At 48.6% G+C, this 15,893-nt stretch overlaps 1 protein-coding gene across 1 annotated transcript; it reads right to left on the reverse strand.

The window, feature by feature from the left end:
• Positions 1 to 6,282: 6,282 nt before the first annotated feature.
• SMKR1 (small lysine rich protein 1) lies at positions 6,283 to 12,361 on the reverse strand. Its single transcript, XM_028129038.2, has 2 exons — positions 11,982 to 12,361; positions 6,283 to 6,766 (listed from the first exon to the last, which is right to left on the reverse strand). The coding sequence occupies exons 1-2, from the start codon at positions 11,982 to 11,984 to the stop codon at positions 6,569 to 6,571; spliced, it is 201 nt and encodes a 66-aa protein (XP_027984839.1). The 5' UTR covers positions 11,985 to 12,361; the 3' UTR covers positions 6,283 to 6,568.
• Between the last annotated feature and the right edge of the window lie 3,532 nt (positions 12,362 to 15,893).

Consider the following 15,893-nt stretch of genomic DNA (forward strand, 5'->3'; position numbering starts at 1 on the left):
CGCCCTGGGCCGCGGTGGGAAGTTTGATCTTATCCCAAGAGCAACAGTTCGCCCGGGGCATGTTTGAGGCAGAAGAGCCATGTGCTCCCATCTGTGTTCGTGTGTGGTAAGGAATGGCAAGTGAGGAGGAAACCAACCTCAAGTTGGCTCTGACCCTCACCACCAAACACGTCCCCTAACTCAGGGGTGAGTAGCTCTGCCTGCCCAGCCTTGGGGAGTGTCTGGCCACCGCAGAGACCCTACTTCAAGCCAGCAGCATCTCTGGGCTCTGGCTGCAGCTCTGGGACGCATGCTGCTCCTCCCACCACCAGGGGGAGATACAGAGGCGTTGGGCACAGCCTGCTGGGTGGGGCGCAGGCCAGAATCTGACGGCAGTTTTGGTTTGTGCACCAGCTTGAGCCTCTCTTACTTCCGTCTACCTTTACTCTCATCTCCCCTTTTATAGAGGAGACGGAGACAAGGGGGACCCTCGTCCAGCATAGGACCACGGTCCCTGTTCCCATTCCCTCATCCTCCTTGACATCTCTGCAACATGCAGCCCCACAGACTCCCCTTTTCTTCCAGGTCTCCTTACCCTCTCCTCCTCTTCCAGCAGTGAAGTTCCTCTTCTTCCTTCTGCCCTAAACGAAGGGATGGTTCCCAAGGTTCCTAACTTGGTGCTCCTTTCTTATCTCTCTACACTATCCTGACCAGCTCTTGGTTCCAACCCTGCGTTTGCATTCAATATGTGTAAACCCACCTCCGTGGCATCGCTCCTAGGAGCCCTAACCCCAAATTCCCCAGTGCCTGGAGGACATCTCCCTGAATGTTCCATGGCCACCTCCCATCTTCCAGGAAGAAGGTCTGATTCACCTAGTTTGCGTTACAGCCAGGTGCCCAACCCTGGTGCAACCGGCTGAGGTGGGGGGTGGATGGAGGAGAGACGTGGTGTTACAGAAGACCAAAGAAATACCAAGCACGCTTCCTAGAGAAAGGGAGGGACCCCGTTTATTAACACTTGTGGACTCCGGGAATAATTTCCAAGTCAGAGTGAAGAAACACGCAGAGGGCTTCACTCTTTATAACCTTCTGGGGTCTTTGTCTTGCAGATGTGGTTCTGCCCCCTTTCCTGGGCTTACAGGAAGGCCTCCAGGTGTTGGGGGTCCCCAGGCCATATCTGATGATCTGTCCTGGGGCCAGTGATAACAAACCCCCCAACCCCCCACCCCCGCAGGGCAGTGCATTGTTCACAGTTTTATGGCCTGACACGCCTTGCAAGACCAGTTTCCTCCTCAGTGGTACAGAGCATAGCCAAGATGGACAGCACTGGGAGAACCCTGCAGACAGGAAGAGGAGAAGCAAAAACAGAGGTACCAGAGGCAGGAGGGGACCCAGGAGAGACCTGTCAAAGAGGCCAACACAGCAGGGGGTCTTGAGAAGGGTGTGAGCACAAACAGGGCATTGTGTCAGCAATTACCAAATTCCGTTCATGTGAACACCATGTGTCGTACAACTGATGGCATCGGTGGTGGGTCTTTCCCCTTCCTTCTTAGTGGTACAAATTTATTTTTTTACACATGTGTTCACTATCTATGATTATCCTATATAATAAAAGCCCAATATGCTAAGTGTCTGGTCGTCCGGTCAACCAATCAAAGCGTAATATGCTAATGATATGCTAAGGCAGCTCAACCACTCACTATGTCATGCACTGACCACCAGGGGGCAGATGCTCCGACCTGTAGGTTAGCTTGCTGCTGGGGTCTGGCTGATCGGGACTGAGCGAGTCGGGCTGGACATGCCCTGGAGCCCTCCCACGGTCCCTCCCCCACTGGCCAACCTCCCATACCCCTCCCTGGCCCAATCGTGCACTGGTGGGGTCCCTCGGCCTGGCTTGCGCCCTCTCACAATCCGGACCCCTCGGGGGATGTTGGAGAGCCGGTTTCAGCCTGATTCCACAGGCCAGGCCGAGGGACCCCACTGGTGCATGAATTTGTGCACTGGGCCTCTAGTATGTATATAAGAAATATATAGGAGAATATATGTCTGTTATATGTGTATATACATGTATGTATTTGTATTACATGTGTATATGATATATACTTGTATTACCTATGGACATATTTATACACAGAGAGTATGTGTATATGCAAATGTGACAAAACATTAGTTCCTGAATCTGGGCCAATGGTTCTTAACTGGGGGTGAATTTTGTCCCCTAGGGGACATTTGGTGATGTCTGGAGACATGTTTGGTTGTCTCAGTTGAAGCTACCAGCATCTAGTGGGCAGAGTCAGGAGTGCTGCTACACAGCCCACAATGCACAGGACAGGTGCCCACACAATGAATGCCCAGCCCTGAATGTTATAATAGTGCCGAGGTTAAGAACCCTGGTCTGCGTAAAGGGTCTGGGGAGTCATTGTTCTTTCTTTCAACCTCGATGTAGACTTGAAATTTTAAATGCAAAGTAGGTATAAAAAAAAGCGACAGGAATAATTTGTGTGACAGAAAGGTGAGGAAGTGAAGAAGAACATATAAGCACATTCTTTCCAGGATCTTGCTTATAAAGGGAGGAGTAACAGCGACAGAGAAAGAAAGAAAGCATCCTGTCAGCCACACTACCACCCCTGTCCCCATGTAGAATCACCCTGGTGTCTATGTTTCACAATCCCTGACCAGTCATAGCTGTATCACCCCTCAGGCATAGCTGACCGGACCAGCAGGAGACCCCTGACCCCGCCAGCTCATCCACTGGCTGCCACCACAGAGCCTGGTCCAGGGTCAGACAAGGCAGGTCTATCAGATTCTCTCTCCTGTACAGACCAGAGAACAAGGCACATAAGAAGCTGACACTCGAAGGAAACACAGAGCTGGAGTCACAGGGGTCACGACAAGCTGAAGCTGTGGAAAAGCAGAAACCTAGAGTAAGCAGAACTTAGGAGCAGAGAGAATTGGGCACAGATGGAGGATGGACTCAGCAGCTGGCGGAATCGGCGGTCTCACTACAGTGGCACCCGAGTGAAGGGTCGTCGCCGCTGCTGCTGCTGAGCTCTCTGGCACCGTCTTGGATCCTGGTCCCAAGGGGTCTGGTTCTCCCCCTTGTCATTCCTGTTGCCTTTGCACATGCTCTGCCCCTGCCTAAACTAGTCCTAGTTAGTGCCTTCCCGGGGCAGGTCCAGCTTTTGTGGGGCCTAAAGCTTGGGCGTCCTCTTTAAGAAAACAACAGCAAGAATACAGTCACTAGCTCACGGGGATGCGTCCGACGTCTACTCCTCTTCAGGTCTCAACCCCAACATCACTTTCTCGGTAACATCTACTTGCCCTCTCCCCCTCCCCAACTGGGCTAAATCCCTCCATGGTCAATTCTGTGCAGTCCCAAACAACAGCCACTAGCTACATGTGGCTATTTAAATTTAAATGGATTGCAATAAAATAAAATAAAATAAAATAAAATAAAATAAAATAAAATAAAATAAAATAAAATAAATAAAATAAAATAAAATAAAATAAAATAAAATAAATAAAATAAAATAATAAAATAAAATAAAATAAAATAAAAAATAAAATAAAATAAAATAATAATAAAATAAAATAATAATAAAATAAAATAAAATAAATAAAATAAAATAAAATAAAATAAAATAAAATAAAATATCCCAGCCCTTCAGGCTTCACTAGTCACATGTGGTTTGTGGCTATCGTGCTGGACAGCACAAATATAGAACATTTCCATCGTCTCAGAAAATTCTGTTGGACAGTTGCTAGTATATGTTACCATATCACTAGTGACCACACACACACACCCCCTCCGCCTCAAAACTGTTGGCCTCATTGCTGTCACCCCAGGGCCTGGCACAGAACAGACCCTCGATAAATATCCAATGAATGAATGAATGAATGAACGTGCCATTCTTTCTGTTCCACACATCTCCTTTCAGACCTGCCCCCAGACTTCAGCCAGCCCTACCCGCGCTTTTTAAGCAGGGAAAGCGCCTCCCTTTTCCGGGCTGCGGGAAGCAGCTGGCGCAGAGAGCGGGCTTGAAAGTCTGGAGAGCCGCTCTGACAACATTTTGACATATTTGGTGTATTCTTGGGCTTTTTCCTACATGGTGATATGAACATATCCCCATATATGGGAGAGTTCGAGTGTAAAATTACCTGTTTGGGATGGTAGGATACGGAAGTGTTCAGGGAAAAAATGACAGGTACGCGATTTGCTTTAACCTGCTACAGAAAGAAGTAGGGGTCGTAGATGAATAAGGCTAAATGTGAGACGGTGTCAGAGCTGGGAGGTTTGTTGCACTCCTTTCTACTCGTGTGAGTTTGGAAATGTTTACAATAAGTTCATTTTCAAATGTAAAATAAAAACAATGTTCAGCTGTCAGCTCTTAAAGTTCCACTAATGGTTTCTCTGCTTTCTTGGTTTTGGCCTCACCTTCCCTGGGGCAGGGGGGCCTCGGGGCAGCTTTGTGCCTGTGTCTGTGCTTGCAGAGTGGGGCGCATGGCTGAATACGGTCCCTGGGTTATATGTGCTGGTGGTCAGCCCCACAGGGCTGGAGGAATGAAGGCGCCGGGTCAGGGATGGTCACATGGTGAACTGCCCCTTGGGAGCCTTGTAGGGCTGGGGGACTGGACTAAGGAAGAACCTTCCACAGAGAGGAGACTTCAGTAAGAAACGGGTTCTGTTTTGAATATTTAAAAAATTTTTTTATTGATTTCAGAGAGGAAGGGAGAGGGAGAGATAGAAACATCACTGATGAGAGAGAATCATTGATCGGCTGCCTTCTGCATGCCCCCTACTGGGGATCAAGCCCGCAACCCAGGCATATGCCCTTGACCAGAATCAAACCTGGGACCCTTCAGTCTGCAGACCAACGCTCTATCTACTGAGCCAAACCGGCTAGGGCTGAAATTGGTTCTGTTTTGAACTCTTCCTGTGCCCTTACAGAGGAGGAGCTAGACTCAGAAACGAGCGGGGTAGGGACACTTTCCCCTAAAAGGCAGATCAGGTCACCTGCTGAAGGCGAGGTCCAGAGAGGGAGGGTAAGAACGGTGATGGGGGTTGGCACTCGATAAAGGCAAAGTGCTCCGGATGCTGCAGAACCTTCCTGCGGGAAGGGGGTGGGGGCGCGGGGGGGGGCGGGGGGGCCCACAATGTGCGCTTTGGCAAGCCCCCCAGATGACTGGGTGCACACTCCACTTTGAGGAGGACTGAACTAGTTAGTGTGCTCACACACAGACGCCACTAGACACAGTCCAGCAGTCGCTAGACGTGTGGGAAGGTGCTCCCCATTCCCAGAGCCTGTGGGCGGAGGGCCCCCTTCAGGTGAAGAGGAACGCCAACCTTCACCAGAGCGAGGGCGCCTCTGGCAACTAGCCAAGGGCACACCCTGGGTCTGCACAGACGGTGCAGCTACACAAATGTCATCCCCAACTAACTCACGTGGGTTGTGAGCCCCCCACTTCCCTGGTACAAGATTCCTGTGATTTCCCTTCTTCTCGGATACGTAGAAATCCTGAGTCCTGGGTTGCAGCCTGCTTTAGCCGGCGACGTGAATCTTTGAGACCCTCACCGAGTAACCTGCAGCACCGTTTTAAGTAACTCAGACAAACTAGATCACGCCTGGACAGGTGATGCTTCGAGGAACCAGAGATGTGAGAGGAGACAGCAGTGCAGGTGTCCGCATGGGGGAAGCGGCAAGACGTGCCAGGAAGGCAGAGCAGGAGGCAGGGGTGGATGCTGGGTGGTTCAGAGATGGTGCTTACGCTTCAAAACGCCTTCCCTTCCTAGTTTCACATTTGGGGCTTTTAGATCTTTGAGGAGGAAGAACTACAGCTTTATCTCCTAAGTGTCTCTGCCCAGGCTAGGGAGATCCTATAGCATCAATAGGATGCCCGTGGCAAATTTCTGGCACCAGTTCCGTAACTCCGGTCAGCTGAGTGTAACAGAAAGCCCGCAGAGGTGGCCAGAAGATGTAAGGGTGCAGAAAAAGAGCAGAAGAGTCGGGTGATGCAGAACAGAGGGGTGCGGGTGCCTCTGAGGCTGTTTATGCCCTACCCAGGTCAGAGCAGGCGTGATCGCCTCCGTCTCCGCCGGCGTCTGTGGCCAATTAGAATCAGGCAGGAGTGAGACTGCTGAGAACAACACTATAAAAACAAAATACGTATCATTTCTCCCGAAAAAGACAGGGAAAGGAGACAGTGCCCACAAGGAGCACGCTCGCGAGCAAATCCTGTGCTTTTCGCCGTCGTCTCTAAATGACAAAGCCGCGTTGGCGAAAGAAAACACACGCGGGTTAGAACTGCCTTTTGAGAGCAAGGTTTAATTCTGATCCAGGATTGTAGTGACTATTTTAAGTCCTACTCAGTCTCTTCCCCCTTAACTTCTGAAGAACCAGACTGGCTAACCATAGCCGGACTGAGCTGAGGAAGTGAAATGCCTCTCTTTACCACTCCCTGCCACAGAAAGCTGCCATCTCAAGTTGCCTTTAGCAAGTCCACTTTGCTTGCAACAGTTGTGTTACCCTGCCTTCTCCGCTCCCGATCCTGCTCTCTGTGGGAGAGATGTGTGCTGGTGAAACGCTGCCACTTAAGTCTTGTTCTTCCCTTTCTTTGCCTTGGGGTCCCCTGGCCAGCGGAAGCCCCGCAGGTGCAGGCAGTCGGCCGCGTTGTGGGCGATGTAGTAGAGGTTCAGCATCGCCGCCGGGCTGAGGATGTCCACTTCCTGCTTCTTCTGCTTCTTCCCGCGGGACTTGCCCCGGCCTTTTCCTCTTTTCCCTTTACCTGGCTTTCAAAGACAAGTATATACATGGGGCAACATTAGTTTTCATAACCTTGACATAATTTTCAACATATCCCATTGAACTTAAGAAAAAATACATTCCTAAAAGGAAAAATTGTAAGAACCAAAAATTGTGCATGGCGTGGGGGAGAAGACACCGGCCATGTAATTCACCAACTGTATACGAAGCACCTCTGGATTAAGAGAAACCCAACCTAATGCATGTGTGGACCTTGTTGCCATTCTATTTTTTTTATTATTTTTTTTTAGAGAGAGAGAAGGAGAGAGAGAGAGGGAGAGAGAGAGAGAGAGATCTATTTGTTCCACTTATTTGTGCATTCATTGGTTGCTTCTTTATGTGCCCTAACGGGAGATGGAACCTGCAGCCTTGGCTTATCAGGAGAACCCTTTAACCAACCGAGCTACCCAGCCATGGCTCTTGTGTGCATTCTGATTGGAACAAACAACCTGTAAAAAGACATTTTTTTAGGTACTTGGGGAAATTTGATAATATTGAGAAATTATTAATTCTATTAGGTCTGATATTGGCACTGGGTCATGCAAAAAATGTTTACACATTTCAGAGAGGCACATTAAAATCAGTAGGCATGAAATAAAAGGAGGCCTGAGGTTTGCTTTATTTTATTTTTTTTTAAATATTTTTATTGATTTCAGAGAGGAAGGAAAAGGGAGAGATAGAATCATCAATGATGAGAGAGAATCATTGACCAGCCGCCTCCTGCACACCCAACGCTGGGGATTGAGCCCACGTCACCTGGGCATGTGCCCTGACCCGGAATCAAACTGTGACCTCCTGGTTCATAGGTTGACGCTCAGCCACTGAGCTACACTGGCAGGGTGAGATTTGCTTTTTTTTTTTTTTTTTAATCCTCACCCCAGGATATTTTTCCATTGATTTTTTAGAGAGAGTGGAAGAGAGAGGGAAAGACAGAGAAATATCAGTGTGAGAGAAACATATCGACTGGTTGCCTCCTGCATGCGTCCGGACCAGGGCCTGGATCGGGGAGAAGCCTGCAACAGAGGTATATGCCCTTGACTGGAATCGAACCCGGGACCCTTCAGTCCACAGGCCGACGCTCTATCCACTGAGTCAAACTGGCTAGGGCAAGATTTGCTTTAAAATACTGCAGCTTCCACCCCTAAAAGACAGATGAAGCAAATGTGGCAAAACCCTAATAATTTGTAAATAATCATTTTACTACTATATTTTTGTGTATGTATGGAAACTTTCATATTAAAAGTTAAACGAAAAACATTTGATAATCAGGATGTCAAGATATATTTTGGCACTTGTTATGTGGTAATCTCCAGCCATGAGGACTAAGCAGCCATGAGGACTAAGACATGAATATAAGGCACTTAGCACCGCGTAAGCAAGCACTCAGTAAATGACTAATGCCATCGCTTTACCACAGCTAATTCTCAGAGACGGATATCAAGGGAAGTAGGTATTATTCAGCTCAGCAAAATCATGGCAAACCGACACCCACCAGGCTCAGTGCCTGTGTTTTTGCCACAACTGCACTGCCAGGCCAATGCATGTTGGGAAAAGGAAGGTTACTACCCGAACCTGGGAATATACAATGCCCGGAGTTCTGCTAGAGCTGCACAGAGCTGAGGTGACTTCTCTATGTCCTATGACCCACCACTCAGAAAATAACAGCTGGAAGTGCATTATTTAGAAAGTGTCTGTTCTGGGCAAGGGAAAGCAGAGGAATGGATACGTTATTAAGGACACCTGCAAGGGCTAAATATTCGGGTAAAATAGATGCTCTGTTCATAGCATAGCATCTTAAAAATGTCCCGAGCCAAACAAAGAGAAACATAGTTGATGTGTTAAAAACACTAAAACATACTTTTGTTAAGTGAAATGGAGTGCATTCCTAGACACAAAACCCAGGAACGAAGAAGAGAAGCATCTTGTAACACAGAGGCCTGGCTTGTGTGATGAAATCCACATGAAAAGAAACGATCTGAAAACCGGAAGACAACTGCACCTCCTGATAAAATCTGCCCCTGGGAATGTACGACCATAAGCTCTTAAAGATTTGGGGACCGGGCTTTTTTTAAACGACTTTATACTTTTCTTGCATGTCAATCATACTTGACATACCTGGAATCACTGGAGAAAACGTATTTTGATCTCTAAAAAGGTTTGAGAACTAAAATTCACACAAAAGTTTGGCATTTTTATTCACAGTTTTCATCTTCTTATAGAAATTGGCAAATTGATTCTAAAATTCATATGGAAATGCAAAGGACACAAGATAGAGGGTTGACACTTTTATTCAGAGTTCTCATCTTTTTGTAGAAGATTCTAAAATTCATATGGAAATTGAATTTTCATATTGAAAAAGAAGAACAAAGTTGAAGGGCTAATACTTTATTTTAAGAATTATTATAAAGCTACAGTATCCAGACAGTATGGTATTGGTGTCAAGAGACAAACGGATCAGCCCTAGCCGGTTTGTCTCAGTGGATAGAGCGTCGGCCTGCGGACTCAAAGGTCCCAGGTTCGATTCCGGTCAAGGGCAAGTACCTTGGTTGCGGGAACATCCCCAGTAGGGGGTATGCAGGAGGCAGCTGATCGATGTTTCTCTCTCATCGATGTTTCTAACTCTCTATCCCTCTCCCTTCCTCTCTGTAAAAAATCAATAAAATATATTAAAATAGATAAATAAAAAAGAGACAAACAGATCAATGGGACAGACTGGAGCCCAGAAGTAGATTCACACATATAGGAACAACTGATTTTCAACAAAAGTGCCAAAGCAATTCAGTGGAGCAAGGGTAACTTTTTAATGAATGTAGATGGAACAATAAATATCAACTTGCAAAAAAATGGACCTCAATCCATACTTGCACCATATACAAAAATTAACTCAAAATGGCTCATAGAGCTAAATAAGAAACAGAAACTAAAAAAACTCTGGAAGAAATAGAGGAGAAAACCTTGGGTTAGGCAAAGATTTCTTGGATATGACATGGAAAGCACATTTGTAAAAGAACAAACTGATAAATTCTTCAGCCCTGCCAGTGTGGCTCAGTGGACTGAGCGTCGTCCCATACACCAAGAGGTCATCAGTTCGATTCCGGTCAGGGCACATACCCAGGTTTCGGGCTCGATCCCCAGTAGGGGCGGGAGGCAGTTGATTGATGTTTCTCTTTCACATGAATGTTTCTATCTCCCTCTTCCTCTCCCTTCCTCTCTCTAAAAATCAATAAAAACATATTTCTTAAAAAATAAATTGTTGCCCTAGCTGGTTTGGCTCAGTGGATAGAGCACCGGCCTAAGGACTGAAGGGTTGCGGGTTTAATTCTGGTCAAGGGCACATACCTCGGTTGTGGGCATAATCCCCAGTATGGGGTGTGCAGGAGGCAGCCAATCAATTATTCTCATCATTGATGTTTCTCTGTCTCTCTCTCCCTTCTTCTCTCTGAAATCAATAAAAATATATAAAGAAGAAAAAAAATGATAAAAAATACACAAATCAATGTTCTTCTTTAAAAAATAAACTGTTAAGGCATTTCTTTTAAAATATTTTTTGGGTCAACTAGTACATTCTATTTTTTAAAATATTTATTGATTTCAGAGAGGAAGGGAGAGGGAGAGAAAGAGATAGAAACATCAACGATTAGAGAGAATCATTGATTGGCTGCCTCCTGCATGCCCCACACTGGGGCTCGAGCCCACAACCCAAGGGCAGGACCCCAGTCCTCTGGCTGCCTCCCTCAGGGCCAGGCCCTGGGTGGGCACACATCGGCCTGGATTGGGCCTGGGTTACTGGTCTAATATGGAAACCAGCTCAGAACAGCGAGGACAAAGGAGATGGAGAACCCCTGGGTAACGCCTGGACATAGGCTGCTGCCAGAATCCAGGCAGATGGCAAAGAGGGCCTGACAACCAGTGGCAGTTAGGATGGGAAGCAGGTTGCAGGGAAGTGGATGAAGGCTGAGGAGTAGGAAAGCTTGTGTTTGAGGCCAGAAGGATGAACGTGCTATTGGAACGTGCCAATGAGGCCAGAGAAGGCAGTGTTTAAAAGAGCTGGATTTTTAACACAATTTGAAAAGGCTCTCTGGAAGCGAGAGATCCAGCTGGAAGTTGGATCCAGCTGGAAGTTGAAAATGGAGGTTTTAAGTTTGAGGTTTAACGTGTGAGCCAATGACATGGAGGTGAGATGAAGGATGTTGCAAGTTTTCCTGGGCATAACATGCAAAAATATTTGCCCTAACCGGTTTGGCTCAGTGAATAGAGTGTCGGCCTGTGGACTGAAGGGTCCCAGGTTCGATTCTGGTCAGGGCATGTACCTTGGTTGCAAGCACATCCCCAGTGGGGGGGTGTGCAGGAGGCAGCTGATCGATGTTTCTAACTCACTATTCCTCTCCCTTCCTCTCTGTAAAAAAATCAATAAAATACATTTTTTAAAAATGCAAACATATTTTACATAAAACGTCTCCTCCAAAGCCTTTCCTTAAACTGGAATTCCTTAAAATTAGCCAGCGGTCCAGGCCGCACCTGGGCTCATTTTTAATTAATTAATTAATTTATTTTAAAAATATATTCTTATTGATTTTATTAGAGGAAGGGAAAGAGAGAGACAGATAGAAACATCAATCCGCTGCCTCCTGCATGCCCCCTACTGGAGATTGAGCCACCAGCCGGGCATGTGTCCTGAGGGCCAATCCAACCTGCGACCTCTTGGTGCATGGGTCAAGGCTGAACCACTGAGCTACACCGGCCCGGGCTGGGCTCATTTTTCAAATCCACAGATAAGAACCCCGCACAGGACCAGGGCAGCGGCAGCAGCAGCTAAGTCCCTGGCCAGTCCCTGCTGGCGACCAGGGGTTCCACACCACGTGACCAGCCTCTATTTGACTCGTAAACCATCTTCTGGGTGAAAATAAGTGGCTCAACAGAACCCAGGAACTAAAACCAACCAACTCGTAGCGGGCTCAGCCTGGTTCGGATGCTGCAGTCCTCCACAGCGCAGACCACCGGGGAACCCTCCCCCCCTCATCTTTACCCAAGTGTTCAGATCGCTGGGCTGGACACCACCCTCAACGCGCGGAGGTGAAGGTGCCAACCTCGTGGCGTGGACAGACAAATCCCTCTAAAGGTTGATTCCACAAGGCAGACGGTGTGACACTCATTCAGCAAGAGCCTCGGAATCTCTTATTCGTTAGAAAAGGCATGTATTACCATGGTAACTCCTTTCTCAGTTGAGCAGGTGAGTGTGGCATGTATTCCCAATCCTGAAATGAAGAGAGCGCCCCCAGTGTTCCGTATCGCCTAGGGGAGGCGTCCCCGCGCCCATTCCTGCCGCGCACCCGGCTTTCTCCCTCGCTCTCCGCGAAGAACCGCCGCAGGTCCGGGGCCTCCCCACGCCTCTCAACCCGGCTGCCTCCGGCGTGGTTTGTGGGCTGCGAGCCACCGAGCTGCCGCCACGCCGGGCTCGAGCACCCGCCGCACGGAGGCCCCGAGGTCACAGGCTGCAGACGCGCAGCGAGCACCAAGCAGGGAGGGACACGCGGGCGGACGCCGGCGGCCCGGAGTCCAAACGCCAGGGGGCGCGCGGCGGGGGGCGGGGCCGCGCATTGTTTACCCGTTGCCAGGACACCGGGGCCCGGCGCTCAACCGTCCCGCCCAGCCCGGCTGGCCCGGCGCGCATCCTGGAACCCGCGCCGCCTTCCTTTGAGCGACCCCGGTGCCCTGCGGGCCGGACAGCCTGGCAGGGCCATTGTACCTCGCGCTGTGGCGACCACGGCTGCGAGTGCCTAGAACCCCGGCTCGGCGTGAGGCGGCTGGATTTGGGCGGCTGGACCAAGCTCGGTACCGGCAAGGCGGTGCTGGGGTGTCTATGGTACTGGTGTTGGAGTGAGCCCACTCGGGTGTGAGTCTGAGCCTGGCCACTCACCTGGCTGACCTTGGGAAAGTCCCAGAAGACTCCACGACCTCTTGGAAAGTCAGATAAAGCTGTTGAGAGTTGAAGTGGGAATAACATGGGGAAATGTTTGTGCAAGAACCTGATACAGGCCCCCAATGAGTAAGAGCCTGAAAGTTCTTAGAATCTGCGTGGGTTTAGGCAAGAAGGGGTGGAGTAGGTGCAGTCCCGCTTCCAACCTCTCGAGTTCATCCTCCTCTCTGAGGGGGAGGCTACAGTTTGGAAGCAGTGCCGTCATTCTTCTTTTTAAATGACTTTATCCTTCGAAAAATATTGATTGGTTTTAGAGAGAGAGGAAGGGGAGGGAGGGGAAACTTGGATTTGTTGTTCCATTTAGTTATGCATTCATTGGTTGATTTTTTTTAAATAATAGAAATTTATTTTTATTTGTATTTCAGAGAGGAAGAGAGAAGGTGAGAGTGATAGAAACATCAGTGATGAGAGAGAATCATCGTTTGGCTGCCTCCTGCATGCCCCACACTGGGCATCGAACCCACAACCCAGGCATAGAACGGTGACCTCCTGGTTCAGTGGTTGGCAAACTGCGGCTCTGTTGACTAATGAGTTTGCCGACCACTGTCCTGGTTCATAGGTCAATTTAGCCACACCTGCTGGGCTGGTTAATTCTTGGATGGGCCCTGACCAGGGATCAAATTGATCAAACCCCAAACCTTGGCTTATTGGGATGATGCTCTAACCCACTGAACTACAGGGCCAGGGCCTGGCTTACTTCTTTTTACTCAACAGTTATTGATCATCCTCCACTTGCCAGACACTGCGTTCTAGGCCCTGGGAATGCTTACCTGCAAGAGTCAAAGCTCTTGTTCTTAAGAGTATTTTTGGGGGGAGGGAGGTATTGAAATGGAGAACAGGACAGACATCCTATATAATAAAAAGCTAATATGCAAATCGACTAAACAGCAGAATGACCAGTCGCTATGACACACACTGACCACCAGGGGGCAGATGCTCAATGCAGGAGCTGTCCCCTCACTGTCAGTGTGCTCCCACAGGGGGAGCGCCGCTCAGCTAGAAGCCGGGCTCATGGCTGGCTAGCGCAGCAGCAGGTGGTGGGAGCATCTCCCGCCTCTGCGGCAGCGCTGAGGATGTCCCATAGGGAGCGGGCCTAAGCCATCAGTTGGACATCCCCCGAGGACTCCTGGACTGCGAGAGGGTGCAGTCCGGGCTGAGGGATCCCCCTCCGAATGCACGAATTTCGTTCACCAGGCCTCTAGTTAAAAATAATAGATGTAACAGAGGGTATTATCTGGAGTGTATTAAATTGATGTGGTTTTACATTGGTGATTGGGGATGGTCTGAGGAGGTCATGTTTAAACTGAGATCAGGAGCAGTCGACTATGCCAAGATCAGGGACAGGGCATTGCAGACGAAGGCAGGAAAAGGAAACTGGACGAGGAAGCAGGGGTGGGGCCCTGAAGGGCTCTGCAGCCAAGGATGAGGTGTTCTGTTTGCCTTCTTTATTTATTTATTTTTTTTAATTAAAAAAATATATTACATTTTTTATTGATTTTTTACAGAGAGGAAGAGAGAGGGATAGAGAGTTAGAAACATCAATGAGTGACTGGAATCGAACCTGGGACCCTTGAGTCCGCAGGCCGACGCTCTATCCACTGAGCCAAACCGGTTTCAGTTTTGTTTGCCTTCTTTAGCTGATGGCCTGGCTTCCCAAGGGGAAGTGCATGTGCCAGTATTTATGCTCTCACAGTCCTTCCCCTAATCGTTCACCAACAAAGCAAAGTTCCAACAACTTTCAATTTACCTAGTAGTTTTTTCACGAGTCCCTGCGCCCTTCATATGGCACATTCGCCTGTCCTCTGCCTTGGCTTTCTCCTCTGCTGGCCCCTCATAATCCCTGGATGGGGGCACACTCCCCACATTTCTTTGGATCATCACCGCTCTCTCAGGTTAACCCCCTGTTGGGGTCACTCCCGGATCTGTTTTGGCCCTGCTTTCCTCAAGTTCCTGAGAGGAGGCCCAGAGCCCCGCTCCATGTTTTAAAATTCAGTCGTCTCCAAGTGCACCAGTGGCTGGGAATGGCACGGAGTGTGTGTGTGTGTGTGTGTGTATGTGTGTGTGTGTGTGTGTGTGTGTGTGTGTGTGTATGTGTGCACATGCAACGGAGGGAGGGGGGTTGACTCTGCAGAGGGTTAAGAGGAAAATTTGGGAGTGATGGCAAGGTCTGTATCTTGATTGTAGCGGTAGTTATACCAGTGCAGGGCTGGCTACATAGTTGGCCTGGCACAGTACAAAATGAAAATGTAGGGAAGCAGGAGAAAAATGCCACTAAAGGTACTAACTTATAAAACCCTTCCTTTTTTTCTGTGGTCTCTGCCAACCTATCATGCTCTTTATTTATGTATTTATTGCTATTTAATGTTGTATTTCCTCAGGGAACAGGGACACTCGCTCCCCTTTCTAGGTACCTTCCCTTCCCGTGGGCTGCCACCCACTCTGGGTGACCGCCAAGGAAGTGCAACTTCTGTGCTGGGTTGTACTTGATACCTGGGTCCTGATGAGTGAGATGCTCACATGTCATTCTCTGAATGTGCTGGGGTGCCGCCATGCTCTGCCCTGAGACCTGGGTACCAGCCTGACCCTGAGGTTGGGGGTGGAGGTGGAAGGGGTGGGCGTCAGGGTCAGTGGAGTGGGGCTGACAGATGAGACTCAGTAGGAGTTTCATGCTCCAAGCCCCTCCACCCAACACAGTCCACTGTCCCACGAACTTCATTTACAAAACACAATTCGAAGATCAGAATTTCAAGATTGTGAACTCAAGAGCATGAAAACCCAAGCACAGGGACCTTCTGAGAGTAGCACCCTGTGTGACCCTTGGTCACATGCCCAGGAAGCTGAACCTGCACAGGTGTGTGTATTTGTCAAAATTCATTATATTCAAGTGAGTGCAGCTTGTTATACATTAATCATACTTCAATGAGGTTGGTTTTTAAACTTTAGCTCTCAGGAACCTAAACTGTACCATAGTTAAAATCAAACACGTCTCATATCCAAATATTTTGGATAATGGCATCAGGAGCCATCTAGGACCCAACTGTAAATTGATCATCCCTCACTCCTTCTATCCAGAGCTCACTCCCACCCACACCTACTTGAGCCACCTCCTGCATTATCCTTGCTCACTCAGTCATCTA

This window comes from Eptesicus fuscus, chromosome 14, assembly GCF_027574615.1.
Source record: "Eptesicus fuscus isolate TK198812 chromosome 14, DD_ASM_mEF_20220401, whole genome shotgun sequence".
Classification (NCBI taxonomy): Eukaryota; Metazoa; Chordata; class Mammalia; order Chiroptera; family Vespertilionidae; genus Eptesicus; species Eptesicus fuscus.